We start from the raw sequence: 18,435 nt of genomic DNA on the forward strand, positions 1-18,435 counted from the left end.
GTCCAATGGCTTGTTACCCACATGCTTCCAAGCCTTGTAAATGTCGCCTTAACCAGTGTAACCCTAACAAGGCTCACGAGTTTGATTCGCTTATCTTTGTTCGTCCCAGCCGTTCCTTAACTGCGGTTGCTGCACCTCTTCCTGGCACTCTCCTGAACGACTCTGTGTTACCTAATGTGGCTGCCCCTCTTCCTTGTACCCTCCTGTACGATTTCATTGCTTAGCCATATGCCTGGTCCAAGGTACGACGCCACAAAATCAACTTCGTACGAGTGAAAATAGTTTAAATACTATTTCCCGTGCTTGCAACATTTTTCTTTACTGCTTCGCCTCTATTAGTTGTAGAGTGATTGTATATATCCTATAGCCTTCCTCAATGTATGAGCTATTCAACACAAAAATAATGATTTCAATTAAACTAGTAATTCTTAAGATTAGCGCGTTCAAACAAACAAACAAAAAACTCTTCAGCGTTTTAATATGAACTTGTTGTTGTTGATTTTTGGCGTCGAACCTTAGACCAGGTATACGGCTAGGCAACGTAGTCATGCAGGAGGATACAAGGAAGAGGGGCAGCCACAGTAGGTAACACAGAGTCGTTCAGGTGAGTGCCAGGAAGAGGTGCAGCAACCGCAGTTAAGGAACGGCTGGGACGAACAAGGATAGGCGCATCAAGCTCGTAAGCCTTGATAGGGTTACACTGGTTGAGGTGGCCCTTTTCAAGACTTGGAAGCCTGTGGGTAACAAACCATTGGACATGGAGAGGGTCATTAATTATACGTATATTTTCTACTTTGCCGAACTTTAGCGCGAGAACGGTTTGTCCAAAACATATGAATTTGGTCTTATTCAATGCAGGATTAAGTGCCCTTCAACCGTCATGAAGACCACTTTTGGATAGGGTAAGTCCTTTACGCGGTATAACCGGAAAACCGAAAAAATGCCCCTTTCGGGGGCCCCCACCACTTAAGCACAACTCCGTCGAAGTCGAAAACTTAGGAGAGTCTTAATGGGCAACCAATGAGACCATTAAAACAATAAAATCTTTTGTAGGAATTATTTCCGATTTAAAAGCTAATTCTACTGGACTATATGTTATGAATTAAAATTCCAGTCTGGGGCTTCGAATGAATGCCGTCGTTAAGGACATGCATTAAATTTTTTGACTCTTAAACTAAGAGAGTAAGTACTATAGGCTAAGGCTGAATTGCACCATCTTATTTTGACTTTAACAAACGTCAAAAATCTCAAACTCCATACTTTAACTTATTGTTAAAGTTACGGTCAAAGTAAGTTGGTGCAACTTAGCCTTAGTAAATATCCCGTAGCGTAATCAAAATACTTAAATCACTAATACACACACGTAAAATGTATGATCAATATGAAGTACTGTTATGTACCTAAATAAAAAATAATAATTCAATAGATTTATATTCACAGAGCAGAACTCGTATTTCAGACCCAAGTTTTAGGATTTAAGTACTTAGGATTAAGTAAGTAATTAGGCTGAAGTTCTAATAAAAAACCTCAGAAGATATTAATTTCGACGCGGGCGTAACTCAAATTATAAAACTCGTAATAAAATGAAACTTTCAGTAAATACTATTTAGAGTCTTGGCTATATTTTAAAACAATATCAATTTTTGTCGTAAAAAGTCTGATAAAATTAATTAAAAAGATATCTTTTCAACGCTCATGTGTAAAGAAAAGAACATTTCATTGAAAGTGCCGTTAATCAAATCATCTTAAAAACGTTTTTAATACTTGAAAGACCAACCAATTTTTAATATTTTTTCCAACAAATCTTTACTTTCAACTGGTTCGTCCTAAATCTGCCTTTAAAATATTAATCCTATTAAAAAGTTGCCTACCTCTGAATAAACACTGGCCGCAAATAAAAATTTAAGAAAAAAATCTCTTTAACTTTCCCGCGTGTTATCTTTCAAATTTCGAATCCAACAATATTCAAATGAAAGAAGGTTTTCGAATTCAACTTTTTCAAGTTATTATTCATAAATGCAAATACGAGGATATTAGACGCACTCACTTCTAAAGTTGAAGGATTGGCTTTGAGCTTATATTGGATCGCGTCAATAAAACATTGAACTGCATTACCAAGTTTCAACGAGATGTTTTATGAATTCAACGTGTGTTTTAAAACAATAATCAAACGAAAAGAGAAAGGACACGGACTAAATTGTTATTAGTGTTGAAAATAATCGTAATAGAAAAATAATTTCTCAAATGCTTTTAATTAGAAAATGCTCGCTGCCTTCTCCAATCGTAGCTTAGTGACCTAAAACCTTTAAGAGTCGCTAGGATCTTACAGTTTTATGGATTTTACGATCTAACGTTAGCGCGAAAATTAATTTCTACTTTTTCTGTCTTGAAAATAATTGTAAAAACCGGTTATCGCAACCCTGTTCTCAGACTTCATGATCCTCGATGGTCCTGACCATAGCAACTACAATACTTACTTATATGAGCTACTTATATTATATGAGCCTCATTATTAGATCAGATTACATCGTTCGTTCGTTCGTTAGGTACAGCCGAATGAAGTCCACTACTGGACAAAGGCCACCCCTAAGGATTTCCACACTGACCGGTCATACGCCGCCCGCATCGCGGACATCGGTGAAGGTTGCGGGAGGGGGTGGTGGGCCTAGATGCGGGCAGATTACATATCAATAAATAATTTGAACATTCCACAACACGTCGGCACTAATGCGGTGTATCAATGTGCTATCATTCTAACTTGCCGTTTGTCTTTTGTTCCAGAGTTCCGTCCACGATGATGACCTCGTAGAACCATGATGGAGAGGCTGACGGGGCCAGCGGGCATGGCTCTGCTGTGGGTGGCCGCTGGGCTGGTGACCGTGGGAGCTGTTAAAGTTGTTATAGAACCTCTGCCAAAGGGTAAGTGATAAAACTGTTCTTACAAAACTGAATACTTTGAAAGGGACAACAGGCTAGAGTACATAACAGTAAGTAATGGTCAAATATTGAAATCTATGAGACAACTTATAATAAAGCAATAGATTCAAAGTATGTTTCATATTTAGTAGGTATCACACAACCCTCTCAAAACCGTTTAGGAATTTCATTATTTTAGCTTTTTACCTATTATCATAAATCTTATTAACCTTAAGCTGTATTATAGTATACAATACCAGACTGTTTTGAGTATATTCCTTAAAATTCGAAAAAATCTCAATTAGGTTCATATGTAAGTTCTACGAACGTTCAAAAATGCTATGCCAAATAGCACGTGTTTGCTAACTATGAATACCAGATCAAATCAGTCTTCCAGTAACTCGCCTTTTTGGTAATCGCCAACGGCCGTGATTAACAAGGGCGAAAAATAGGAGCAGCTCAAAAACAAAAGGGGCTCTTTCGACCTGTCGCTCACAGAGAGTAAACAGAATCGGGACCCGAACTTCATTTGGTTTTTTAGAATCGGCCCCCAAAGTTCCTCCCCTAGGCCCTGGCGACTTTAGTTTCGTTTAATTTCCTATCTTTCTTGTCGTGACGTTTATATTACACCCACACCACTCCACTTTTGTTCAGGAGCACTAATAACCATTTGGAATTAATTTTTATTCGCACTTCTTCGTCTATTTTCGGCTGCGGTTCGGGCTCTTTATTGTTTTCGCATTAATTTACAGTCAACAGCTGTGGGTAACGCAGATTTCTAAGGAGTTTTTATCTGCCTTCAGGATTCATTCTTTTGAAACTGAGAGCTCCTATTAATATTAATTAAAAGTTTGTATAATTGAATGAGTTCGGAATTGTTCCTCGTTGTTGGGCCGGCTCGACAAAGAAATGCGGCAATAATTAAAAGTTGAGTGTCGGTCTATTATTTGGTCGGTGACGTTTCAGACAACTAATAATTGCCGACTTAATACGTGACAATTTACGGGGAATGTTTAGCATTGCAATTGAAAAGTTAAGTAAATAACAGCGCCAATAAATAAGAAGTAAACCAGCCTTATAAATCAAGGAATCGAATAAAACAGCGAGGTTTAAAAGTTCACAACACAAGTCACGAAGTTAAGGTACAATTAAGAACTCGCCGTCTGCATAATAAAACACGCCGACGCATTCCTCCACCGGCCAAGTAATTACTGGAGCGAAATAAAAATGTTTGCACATAAACTCCCTATTACTCCTCCGTAATAGGTCTTCGTCTTGGAGGGTAGTTGATCTGCAGTGTTTACCCTCGATATGGACGAATCAAATTCGACTGGAGGCACAGAATACATAATAGTAGCAACAGAAATTGCACTCCTTTGTGTAGGATCAGATGCCGACATTTTAACGGTAATAATAATAATGCAAAATATCCAACGCACATGGTGCATTCGAAATCGCACCTTACTACTACGCTCACAAGAGCGCATTTTTTTTTGTGTTTAGAATTGATCTACGTCACCGCTCAAGCGTCAGGGTTGTATGAGCAAAGTAAAATAAATAAAAACTTAATTTTAAGAAGCATTTATTGTATTTACGATTAGAAAACTTTAATCTAGTGGAGTTTGTATAATCGTACCATCTCTAAAGTACCTATTAATAAACTTCAGTGTTGCGATAATTCGAAATTAAACAAACAGTTTTAAAAGGTGTAGTGTCGGAAAATAGACACGGTGAAGTAAAGTTAATGTTTTTATTAGCTAAAATAATTTTTTTGCTATAGTTTTTTGTCATAAGTATTTCAAAATAATTTATTATTTAAAAAGTGTAGTTTTTTTTTTATTATTTAAATCACTACAGTTAATTATTATTCCTAAATATTACAATTTTTCATTAAAGAAGAATAACAGTGCTGTTGGAACAATAAACCTTGATTGCGACTATGATCGACCGAGCGTGTATAGATACGCGTGTGCAAACAGGCGCGTGGCGGCCCGGACTGATTTGCAACTTGAAGTTGTCGCGCGCTGTAGGTAATTATCTCGGCCGGCATAGGCGAGTGACGGAGGCCTGCTGGAGGCAAATCGTGCATGTCACTCGATTGAGTGGTCCAAGTGAAGTTTGAAAAGTCAACACGAGATTAGGGACAATAAATTTGTTCCAAATAATTAACTTTTTTTTTAAAAATATAACCGACTTCAATTGCGTGAACACAAAAAAAAACTAAAAATTAAAAAAATTTGATAATACGTATTCAACAAAAAAATAATCGTTCAAATTGATTCATAATCGGCGGAGATATTGCGTATAAAAAGTTCATCCCCAATTTTCCACCCTTGGGGGTGAAATATTTTCTTCAAATTCGCATGAAACCACCCTTTTGATAATACCTATTCAACAAAAAAAATATCGTTCAAATTGGTTTATAATCGGCGGAGATATTGCGTATAAAAAAGTTCATCCCCAATTTTCCACCCTTGGGGGTTGTTTTTTTTATTATTAAATTTAAATGGGACCACCCTTGAGGTATTACCTATACGCCGAAAAAAGATTTGTTCAAATCGATTCAAATTGGCGGAGTTATCGCGTAACAAACATAGAAAAAAAACATACGGGTCGAATTGAGAACCTCCTCCTTTTTTTGAAGTCGGTTGAAAACCAGTTATATTTCAAACTCTATTAAATAATAATATTATTATGCTTTTACCTGACTGCCAGGATAGTAGGTTTTTGAGACTTTGTACTATTTATGAAAGAAAAAATCTTCTGGTAACCAAAAAACTCTTGGACAGAATTCACCGGCACCTAGAAAAAATCTAATTACTCGCTAACTTGCTGCAGCAAAAATGTTCTTTAAAGTTGAATTGTTTAAAGAAGTAAACAGTCAGAGAAGTCAAATTTAAGCATTTTAATTAAATAGTAAGGCTTTTATTGCTCAGTTTAAAGTTTACCCTAAGGTTACGACGCCGATTAGTAACGGGTGACGGCAATACAATTCCCAGTTTATCGGTACTTCGAAGTTACTAAGTTCACGTATTATTATGGGACCGTAATTAAGTATGTTGTGAAGCGATAATATTAGTAGCAATACATTAGACATACCTACTTGTTACATAAACTTGACCAATCTGCATAACTTCCAGGTTGAAGGATAGAGATTTTAAAGATGCAAGTTACTTTTTTTGTAATATAGGTAAAAATACAGCAATTTGATTTTCAAATCGGGTGTCGGATTCAACTCAGGTGACAAAAATATGAAATTAAATTACAGCATGATTATTCTTCCTGACAAAATCGGTCAATATCTGGTCTGGGTATAGACCAATGAGGTGCGTGAAGAAATCATACTGGGATATGTCACCAGAACCCTAAAAATCGGAACATCACGTAAGGGTAACATTTTCGTAATTGAAGTTGCGTGGGAGTAGCGCGGCTGCCATACCTTAAGAAAACGTCTCGCTGCTCTCCCACGCCAATAGCTACAGACTACAGTTTGTTAGAGCTAGTGCTGCAATTAAAGAGCTGTGAAGCAGTATCCAAACCGTTGCAGCAATTGACCCACATTTGCCGCTGCAATGTCGCGCTCACAAACGGCAAACATCCGCAATCCCTGATTGATAGTGCGTTAGCCAAATGTTTATGGAGTCCACTTTCAGCGGGCAACGAGGGCTTTTGATACCATTATTGGGGTTATGTTTGGAGAATTAACGCGTTTGGTGTTTGAAATATTTTACATCGGTTTCGGCGGTTAATCTGAAAACCTGTCTAAAAAATAAAATACACCGTCCGCAAAGGCTTTAAACACTAAAACTTTTAGCCAAATTCGACTGTATCCATTTGCAATAGAAGTTTCTTTCATAATAATGATTTACATGTAGTCAAATGAGACACTGATAAATTATTAAGTTCCTTCTCTGCCTCCAAGATTTACATTATTTGATCATTCTAATGAAGTGTCAATTAGCGTGAATACTTTGTGGTACCACCACAGAATAAATTAGTACGAATACTCTTAAACCTCACCTCACCTGAAAACTCACCATGAGCAACTGAAAAAGATCCTTTTATGTTCCTCTATGTCTATTGTTTGTATGTCTCGATTCTCGATCAACATTGTTTGGTCACTGTATGTAAATCTAAACAAATATCAATTCCCATACCACAGTTCAAACTGTCGCACAGTATAAACGAACTGCAAACGACTTGCGCCACACAACGACTGCCGCCGGCAGATCTACGGCCACCAATTAAAAGTATAGATGTAACATGTCGCGGCGCTTCATGCCCGCTGCATCCCGATACAGGGGGCGCGGATTGTGCCGAATATTCTGGAAGTTGACTTCGTTAGTATAAAAAATAAATACTTTGGCATCTAAAACATTTGATTGAAATAACCTAAATAAATATTTGTGTTTACATTCATTCCATGTTCATTTTAAGCAAGCAAAAAGAAATGGGTCAAGAACGTTTGATTTGAAAATTGGTGTTCTTACAGACATTATTTTGTGATGATATTGATATCTAAAAGCGATGAAATGAAACTACAAAATCGTGTAAATCACAGAATTTTAAACCAACCCTTTTTATTTTTGACAAGCCCTTTATTTTTGTTAATTCTGAGGTCAACGTTCCTAAAGCTGCTTGATAGGTAGGGTTTTCATTAAATAATTATTTTTAATCTTACTGTATAGCGGGAGCAGACAGCATAAATCTAACAAATATTCTGAGGAGCTTTTACTTAACTTTTACGACGCCTGAGTTTAACGGTTAGGTTTAATTACGTTTGTACTGTTCTGGGTAATTTCATGCCTCGCCTTCGCGTTTTGGCTACATTGTTTTAAGTTGATATTCTTCACATAAAAGATATAGCCACTTGCTCTCCCCAAAAACTAATTTGGACGACAGATATATTACAAAGTTCCGAAGATTCTGCTAGATACAAAATTGCAAACTGTCTTGGCGTTCATAAAAATTGTAATGTCCGTTTGTTGCATTCAGTGCTAACAATGCTTCATGCTAATACGGGCAATTGAAATAAGTAGTTTGAGCGTAACCAAATTGAGTTGACCTGAAAAGAAACGATGCATGACTAAGTACTCTGATATGAATAATTGTGTTTTTATTGACGGGTCACATGCGAACCAAACTACAAACTTATTATCATAGCTATTGCAAAGGCCTTTCGTGGCATTTGTATACACGAGTTTTTTATTGCCCATTAATCGCTATGTTCGTTTGGTTTTCAATACAAACAAAAATGAATTCAAATAAAATGTTTTATCTACAATCTAATAATCACTATCACGTAACGGTATGTCATACGTCGAAAATACGTAATGACCTTTGATATTGGTTTGTTTCATATTGGCTCTGTGCACGATTACAGCGCCAACTAGCGTCCACAACTTTGTGGGCTCTGTCACATTGACATTTAGGTCGTATATTTGTGAATAAAATATCGAAATGAAAAAATAACAAATATTTCCGACTAATAAATTGTAGTGATACCACTATTTGGGTGGAAAAAAGGTTTTGAAATCATTTTGGTCATTCAAATCAAATGAGGTAAGTCCAAATAGTGTGTTTAATTTTGATTGTGTCAGGGTTTGTTTACTTCATTTATAGTTGTAGTTTTACAGTAAAACAAAAAGAAAAAGCTACTTTAACGGTTTCATTATATAACAGTAAATATATTTAAATGTTCCTGTATCGCTAGTAATAAATTAAATATCGTTTTCAGATCGAAATGAGCATTGTTTTGAAGACCGGGTTTGTGAGTGTTACAATATCAAATTCCAACCACAAACCGTATTTAAAGAAAAGTCGTTGGTATTGGCTGGACAAGTCCGAGACGTAGAAGAATTAAGAACAAAACAAGGGCAGAGTTCAATAATTCACGCTCTCATCATAAGGCAAACATCTGTGCACAACAACTACTGTGACTCATGTTTGTACTACCACGTTGTATAGTCTAGTTATTTCCAAATTGTAAACGGCTATTAAACCAGCCCTATCGAAATACAGTCCACTCTTTTATTTAAGTTCCCAGTAGGACCCTTTTCATGCGATTAATTAATGATATCAAAATGTATTATGTAGAATCGCTTTGCCATTGACAGATACATCTGATGACAGAGCTTACATTATTTCTACTTTTGACCACCATGAGCGCTGCGATAGATTATGTTACCCCCACCTAGTACTTCGCACCCAGCGAATAAAGTACTTTTAAAAACAATTATTGAATTTTTGGTGGGAAAGTGAAACGTCACGTTCAGCAGTATGGTTTTTAGCTCCCTATAATAAATGTGTAAATTGTATTGAAAAAACCTGAAGACTAAGCTGTATGGCGTATGTCTTTGCATTTCCCTGCGTAAAGAAAAAAAATAGACGAGTAACTAAAAAAAACAATAAAATTATTCAACTGTTTTGAAAAAGGAAACTGAAGACTAGGCTGTATGGCGTATGCCTTTGCCTTTCCCTGCGTAAAGAAAAAAAATAGACGAGTAACTAAAAAAAAATCAATAAAATTATTCAACTGTTTTGAAAAAGGAAACTGAAGACTAGGCTGTATGGTGTATGCCTTTGCTTTTTCCTGCGTAAAGAAAAAAAATCAAATAGACAAGTAACTAAAAAACAAATAATTGTTGTTTTGAAAAAAAAAACTGAAGATAAGGCTGTATGGCGTATTCCTTTGCCTTTTCCCTTGTGAAGAAAGAAAAACCAAAAAACAAGTTACTTTTAAAAAACAATTATTTGGAAACACTCCGTTGTTTGACGAGGGTCCCGGCGGGTGATCTGCGTCAATGGAACAAACGACGCGTTTAACACGCGCGATTGACGGCGGCTTCGCCCGGAGCTACTGCTAGCGGCTGGATTTGCGTTCTGTTATCTTAGTATTTTAATCTGCTGTTAAGCAACTTGTTAAGCTTGTGTCAACGAGGATTTTTGTGTTTGGTTAAACCCGCCTTTTTCACTTCGAGCAATACTTAGTACAAACATTTAAGCTTGTGTGATGGGCTTTTAAGATTTTAGTACAGACAACAGGCCATTGGTGTATTATTTTTTAATGCAAATTCACCCGTACCTATCTATTATAGCAGCATAAAATCCCACAGTGTTTAGCTAGGCGTAATAAATTGTAGTAATTATTAAGTTATCACTGATTTTCTAGTCCCTATTGGTACAGAAAAAATAACCTAGCAAAGGGTTTTGGACTGGAAACAATCTGCACTCAACTTATTCATAAATAAATATTTACTTACTTTCAAAACAATTTGAAAAAGTGACTGAAATAAAATTATGGCAGAGTTTATGAAACGAAACAAAGCTATTATCTTAATCACGTATAAGTTGGTATTTCAGTGAAAATTAAATATCTCAAGCGATTAAATATTTAAGTATTCAAGCAGTACTTTAAGATTGCTAACGCGTTAATACTTTGTTCAATGTACAACATTAACAAAGAGAATTTGATTAAATGCATTAAACTAGTCGAGGCTTAGCTCGTCATTTTCTCTGGAAAAGCGTCTTGTGTTAACATTTTTGCTTATATTTTAGTTTATAACACGAAACGTAGCAATTTCTGACTCGCAGTCACGTATTTAATACCTTTGGATATCAAAGCTTGTTATTTCACTGAATATTATCTCGTTATTCACTCTTAAGCGATCAAAAAACAAGAATTAATGAAACTCTATTCTGGAATTATTTATTCAACGGGTATTTTAATTAAAGTTTGCAATCCGTTTTAATTTGCCGGCAGAATTAGACAAAGAGAATTTGATAAAGTGCATTAAAGCCAGTTGGGGCTCTAAGCTCATCATTTCGTCGGAATGGCGTCCCATGATAACATTTTTGCTTATCCTGTAGTCGGAAACACAAATGTCCTGTAGGAAATGAAGGGAAAATCGACGCTGGAGTCCCGTGGGATGCGACAAACGATGATTAACGTCTTTTGCACGGACAATGTTTATTGTTTGCTGTGAATACAGCAGCGTCACTTGGCCAGCACTGTCTCCGGACAGCGGTAATGAGAATATAGTTCTGTTTGTGACGCGCGTGGGAACACATTTTTTGTTGTTAGCTGTATTGCGACAGTGTGTGTAGAAATGATGATAGGTACTTTACATTGTTTTGCGTATACATTTTTTCGTTTCGGCGTCATAAAGACATGTAAAGGTAGCAATAAGGCACAGGACAGCCCGCTACCAACCGACCAATTTGCAAATCTTTGAAAATCTGCCAGGCTGATGTTCAGTATAGTGGACCTCATATGGCTGAAAAATGATGATGATGATGATTTATGTAAAGGTATAATCAGAAAGAATAGATAAAATAAAATAAAAGAATTTTATCTAAAGTACCGAAATATATTCAATTACGCGAATAAAAAATCTCCCGAACCATTCCAAGCGGGTATTGGCAAAGTTATCGCGCGCGAGAAACTTGCAAAACCGCGGCTAAAAATACTGGGAACCTTTCGATCCGCGAAAAACAAAAGAAATTAACTGTCAAACTTCAAAACAGAGAGATCAAACTCCCCCTGAAACAATGGCGAGAGATCTCATTTCATTCCAAATACGTTTCCGATATTCAATAAACGTCTCAAAGGGCATCATATAGAGCCCTATAGATTTTTGCGAGGCGCAAAACGTTTAAATATCAAATGCAAACAGGTTGCCGTGGGCATTAAAGGTCGATTTGCTCTGATTTATATTATTATCTTCTTCCATTTGTAAAATTGATCGTCTTCGATTCATCTATCACTGCTATCGGGTTTGACTCTTACATTTGTTTCTTACAAACTTGTAGTTTGTAGCCCATTGTTAATTTGTATTATTAAAACAAATTAAAGCTCCACCGCAGCTCTTTTGTTTTATTAAATTTGCGATTAAATGGGTTCATTTATAGCGTTTGTCTATAGGTCGTTAACATCCAGCGGCTTCCCGCAACTTTCTGTCTAGATCCTTTGAGTAAGTAAATCATTCAGTTACGAATAAAACAAAGCCTAGGTCATTTCAGGTCACAATTTTAGTACATACATTGTTATTTTGTAAAATTCATTGAAGCTATAATAAAATAAATAAAAGCTTGTAAAAATTAAAACCAAACTGAAACTTCACAAACTTTTTGTAATAAATCCGTATTGGTTTCGACTTGACCCAAATACATGTCTACAAAATATGTTTTCCAATACAGCTTGAGATTTCGGATATTCGATATTTTCCTTGGTTGTTGAAATATTATCATGTTGTAGAGAAGACTTACCAAACGCACTTGGAATGAAGTTGTATCTCTAGTCTCATGTTTCTGTAGGTGATGGGATATAAGTTACACCACCAATAAGTATTAAATATTCTTTAGTATTGATGAATATGAATATTTTGAATTGTTATCACAAAAATTTGCTGTTGTTTCCTTTACTGTTTTTTTTTTATAAATCAAGCTACTTCAGTTATTTTAAGACTTCAAAATACACTTTTATTGTTATGCTGTTTATGTAACGATACTATTAATTAATAAATAATTTAAATTTCATCCTTAATTATGATACATTTTGCACAGATTTATTTCTGATAACATATTTTTTGTGGCTGAAACGGCAATAAATAGAAAATGAAACAAGGCAGTATGGATTGATTGTTTTAATTGAACGACACCAATTAATTAAGTGACTCAGTCGCTCACAAAACACGTACTTTTGCTTAACAACACAGTCCGTGACAATATTTACGATCACGTAAACCAATACTGACTCTGTCAACAGTTGCCGATTTATTCGATTTGCGCATCCCTTGTCCGTTCTGCAAGGAAGAATACAGCATAAAAAGGACAGTATATTGTCAATAAATAATGTACATCAATTTGGAGAAATTAAAGACTAATTGAAAGCAGCATGAAGAAGAAAAATGCGTTCAATAGGGATGTTTCCTGGGTAAAAAACAAGAGTTTTAATTAGTCCGTCAGTTAGCATATCAAAAACTACTCGACACCTATTTTTTACTTTTTAAAACTAATAAAATATAAAGAGATAAAGCGTGCCAAAGTTCTAAAGAAAAGGCCCGTGACGTCAGTGAGTGCGTAAAAGTGCAGCACTTTGTGACATCGCGCGGAACTTCAACGCACTATAACTTTGTAATTATTTGTTTGATTGACAATTAAAAATATACGTGTCCAATATTTTTTAATATTAAAATTGACGGACCAAAAAAATTTTTTTAAGAAACTAGCCTATTGTTATTATTAAATAAGCACTTTTATCTGACAAGACAGAAGTTAATTAACCTTTCTATCATAGTTCTTTAAGCTTCAGAATGTTTCGAAGTTTTCAGTCTACATTATAACGTTTTAGAATATCTCTTCTCTTAGACTATCAGTTACGATTGTTTTCGAAAATTGTCGCCTAACAGCAGGAAAAATCTCATTTTTCCTGCTCATTGAAATTGTTTCAGTAAAGTAAAAATAGAATAAATTCTATAAGAATATATAGTTTTGTATCTCATGGTGAACGTCCACTCGAGTGACCTGGCTATTAAACTCCGGCATGGGCAATACCACGACCGCTTAATATATTCTGGGCAGCACAGCCTGACCTTTCAATATCTTTGGAAACAAGACCGTCTGCTTGGAAAAAGGAGCCGATTACCCTTGTTTACGCACAAAATAAAGTTTTCTTCTCATTGGCTCACAGATAAAGCAGAGCAGAGATTAAATTCCGGTCTTGTTTGCTCGGGGACCCACGCCCCATGTAAACGACCCTAGGTAGGAGACAAAATATCATTCGGCATAGCGTAATGGCCTCTGAAGAAAGGTTTTTTTTATGACTTCTTATTTGGTATCTTGTAATGAGTTTTGTAACGAGGAGGGTCGTTGTAAACGCCAACTTGGATGTTAACACGAATTTAAATTAATTTTTTTATGCTTGCTGGAGATGTGTACATAGTCCGTAAAATATTTTGGGATAATAATATAGATTTAAATAGAATACCTGAATAAATAAGTTTGAAAAATAATAGTAAGCTACGAGTAATGTTGATGCAGTGTCGAAACCTAACGTTTTAACAAAATTCGATGTAATGCTTAACAAAATAAATAAAATATTTCCAACTAAATAATCGCTGTCCGTTATCATAATACAATACACAGTCAGTCTAGACATGCAGTTATTCCGTAAAACAAAGTGGATTGAAGAACTAAAACCGTCAATCCACTCCACCAGACAAGGTATTTCAATCCCAACTGTAGTTTATGTTTATAAAGTAAGAAAGGAGGGCAAAGCTCTCTTACTCTACAAAACCTATTTCGAATTCTGAGGTAATCCTGTCACTTTGAATTTGGACTCGCAACACAATCCTTGTTAGTTTCTTTTACGTTGGCAATACTTTGCGCGGTTTACTGCGATCTCCCAAAGAATTTCTTGTTTCATTTCATTCTGTTATTGAGTATGATATCATTTCTCTAATAGATACAAAGCCGTTCGGGTTTTTTTTTCTTAACCATTAGGTACGTCGTATTTACGAATCGTAACAATTGGTTGGCGATTTTTATTGTTCTAACAGAAATTTAACTCCTAGAAGCCTATAAATGTTAAATGAAAAGTAAGACCATGTATTACTTTCCGCAATATTTCCCGAAAGTTTCTCGATCATTGATTTATATTGGAAACTCCAGCAATTTACAATGAAAGATGTTCTTTTACATCACTTGAATAAACTGCTCGCAGCGAGAAGACTTTGAACTCCGCAACTTGTAATTAGTTTAACCAATCCAAGTACAATCAAGGAATTTCAATAAATATATACCTAACAGTAACTCTAGCCTACGTCTGAGAAGTTTGATAAATGACTTCATAAAATTCTTTGGGAATTATTTACTGACGGCTCCACCTATTCGTCTTTACAAAGTTTAAATTAAAAGTAAAAGAAACGCCTGAGCAATCGTATTAACCTAAAAAGTCTTCTTACATTTTAAAATTCGAACTCGAGAACGTTACAGAACTTAAACATTGTCCTGACAATTAAGTTTATTGCGTCACAAACTTGCAAGCGTCTAATCTTTTACAATGTCGACACTTTTCACATGTGCTTTGTAAAGGCACCTACTTGCTTTAGAAATTGTAACCTTTTTCAGTAGAAACTGTGTTTAATAGTTCTGTTTTAGCAAGAAATAAATAATAATAATATAATAAATTGACAAAATGTAAGTAGGTTAGGAAAATACAGATTAACGGGTAAGACTGGGTTGCACCATCTCACTTTAACTTTGACAAACGTCAAAAATCTGTCAAGCTCCATACAAATAGCACCGGTTATCGTTATAGTTACGGTCAAAGTTAGGTGGTGCAACTCAGCCTAAGTGTGTGACAGGGTGGGAATTTTATATAACAGCGTTACTCGTTGCGGTATTTTTCTGTGTCAATTTTTCAGTTCAATAAGTAGTTAGGTAGGTACAGAATGACATTTTAAGAAATACTATTCCAAGTATATTCAGCTCTCTCCCAAACTCTACCCTTGGCTATATTCTTGTCACTTTTCTCATACAATTTGTAAATACAGAAAACGTTTCGGAATACGATAGTAGGAAGATAGACACTATTACACGTAACCTGCGGTCAAGTCCGGTCATATCATCCGGGTCCTCGGGGACCTTTCCCTAATTGAACGTGGCTGGCCTCCGGAATCAGGCACCGATTATTTAATCTTAGCGATATCTTGTACTAGTTTAGTATTTATGAGCATATCCGATATAAGATGTTATCCAGGTAGGTAACTTTCTGAAATGAATTGGTTGTTGACCAAACTTGTAGTTGTAGATTTTTATCGCAAATCCTATCAACTGTAATGGACAGTTTGACACCATTCTCCAATAATTCGAAATCACAACTTTTCTAAAAAGACACTTCATTCTGGTCTTAATAACTTAATTAATTTTAAATTACTTGTAAATTACGATTTTTGGTCGCATTGTAATTGTAAAAAGTAGTTTATTTGAGTTGACAAAATAGTGACGTCACTTGCTTGTAGTGCCATACAAAATCTATGGGAGATTTTCGTTTTGACAGTTTTAAAAAGTACGTCAATTGATTGGTGGTGTCAACATGTCTATTGCTTTCTAGCTGCAGATTAATTTACGATAGTTCTGGTACACTTGCGCGAAGACACAAGCGCGAATTGCGCGCACGGACATCGCGATAATACAATAGCACGACCATTCGCGCTAATTATACGTTTGTGCGAAATACGCGCAACGTCCATACGTTTGCGCGAAAGACACTTAATTTTTGAAATTTAGTATTTTTGTAAACTGTAAAGAAGTTGTACTTAAATTACAAATACTTCTTGAAGCTAGAATAATAAATAAGTTTTTCTTACAAAAACACCTCTTGATAAAATGTCTAAGGCTCTCCCTGTAGGTTAAAGACGGCCCTGAGAAAGCGCCAACCTAATGGTTAAAAGCAGTATTACCCCGAATATCAGTCCTAGAGAATTGTCTACGCAAAATACGCCGTCATATATCCAACAGCATTCTGCTGAGACAGCCAATATTATCCTCACAATAGGCAAGATATGTAATTCTCTCCGCGATAGATACAAATGATATTACGAAAGCCGATGTGTCTATCTTATCTGTTGTAGTGTTTTGCTTGCGTCGCCTTTTGTTACTTTTCTGAGATTATTCTATCTAGCATTGTTTGTTTCACAGTTTTATTCAGGCATCATCAGTAGCAAATTACTTATTCGTAAAATCGTACTTAATACTTAAGTACCTACTCAAATTTTTCTTCTGACTGTTGACGAGAACTTAAATTACCTTTTAAAATATTCCATTTGGATTGTAGAGTAGCTTTGATCTATAGTATAACAGAAATTACCTTTAAATTTTGTAGTTCAGTCTATCTTTAATCTTACCCTCTTTTTCTTATATAAGAGCAAACTGTGCAAATTAAAATGCTATCTACAAAATAGGTATTAGACAACCAGGAGCACAGTAACCACGGCTCATCTAAAACATTAAAAGTTAGTTGCTAACAATGAATAAGCATTGCGACTGCCAATTGTCCCAGAATAACTTGAACTGAATTGTGGCATAGGATTAACTACTCAGCGAACATTCGGAACTTCACCGGCGAGATCATTCCCTCTAATATTCAATTTAACTTTGACACTTCTCCCTCCTAACGCAACCACCGGGCTTTTTGTTTTAAGATATGATTTTGAATTTTCCAAATTTCCAGCAATATTAATGAGTTCCGTTGGCCTTCAATGTGTTTGTTGAATTTATTTATTTATTTAGGAAAACCAGGGTTTTACAGTGTGTATTAATAACAAATTAGGCAACGGGTAAACCACTTATAGGTTCCCATAGGTAGAAAACAATTTTTCTATACTAATATTATAAAGCTGAAAAGTTGATTTGTTTCTTTGCTCGAACGCGCTAATATCAAGAACTACTGGTCCGATTTAGCCCATTTATCGAAAAAGGTTTTAAGCTATACAACATCACCCTACATCCAATAGGGGCGGAGCAGTAAAGAAAATGTTACAAAAAAGAAAAATTATTAAACTATTTTCACGCGTACGAAGTCGCGGGCAAAGCTAGTGAATTGATATTTGTAGCAATATACCAATTGTTATTTCAAGACAAAGTCACTCAAATAGTATCAGAAATGACGATTCATCTCCGTGAAATAACGAAGGTAGCGTGTAGCTCAGCGAGTTAGAAAACTAAAAAGGCAATGGGCATTGGGAAAGGCAGGCACGTAGATTAAAGGAACATAGTCGATGGGAAAATATATTCTACCTAACTAGGTTATAGGTATGAAGATAGCTGTTAGGTGAAGACCTAACAGCTATCAACGTATACCATAGAATAAGAAAATTTCGACGTATTCATCCAGCAATGGAGGCAAGTAGAACCTTAAAAATTCGAACTCCTCCTATGTTTATCTGACTAATTTCGTTGCGGTTCCAATGACAGTTTAACTTTCCCCCGAGACGGACTTGACCTTCATTGGTTGGGTTTTTATGGCGGTCAAGCTGTAGATCCTGGCTACACAGGAGTTGCAGCGGTGGGAACGAGAGGTGGGAATAGTCCCGGGTTCATCCAGTATCTAAGTAGCTCAGATGGAAGAGCAGTCACCCGGCAAACAAAAGATCGTAGGTACGATTCCCACCTTATGCAGTTCGACTTTTTCAAATTTAAAACAAGAAAGAGGTAATTGGGAATGGCTATGTTAGATAAATTATAGTAGTTGTTCAAAATAATAATGTCCTAACTTTAATACATCGATAAAGTCATTATAACTATTTAGTGCCGAATACATGCCTAGTTCTATCGCCTATCAGCTGAATGGGTAATCATAAAGTTCTCTCTGACGCTGAATATGGCGCTATAACTTATGTAACAATTCCGAAAGTGTAACTAAGTCTTAACAACCCTTTGAACTGAGGCAAGTTAAAATGGATTATTGAGTAGTATCTGCATATGCTTAACCTCAATATATTCCATTTTAGTTCCAAC

The 18,435-nt window shown here is 35.7% G+C and overlaps 1 protein-coding gene across 1 annotated transcript in view; it reads left to right on the forward strand.

The window, feature by feature from the left end:
• The window catches only part of LOC135078066 (semaphorin-2A-like), a 417,995-nt gene that overhangs the window by 252,611 nt on the left and 146,949 nt on the right, over positions 1 to 18,435 (forward strand). The window contains exon 4 of the mRNA XM_063972632.1: positions 2,782 to 2,919. Within this exon, the coding sequence (XP_063828702.1) occupies positions 2,814 to 2,919 (106 nt within the window). The 5' untranslated portion in view covers positions 2,782 to 2,813. The remainder of the gene's footprint in view (positions 1 to 2,781; positions 2,920 to 18,435) is intronic.

Source organism: Ostrinia nubilalis, chromosome 14, assembly GCF_963855985.1.
Source record: "Ostrinia nubilalis chromosome 14, ilOstNubi1.1, whole genome shotgun sequence".
Classification (NCBI taxonomy): domain Eukaryota; kingdom Metazoa; phylum Arthropoda; class Insecta; order Lepidoptera; family Crambidae; genus Ostrinia; species Ostrinia nubilalis.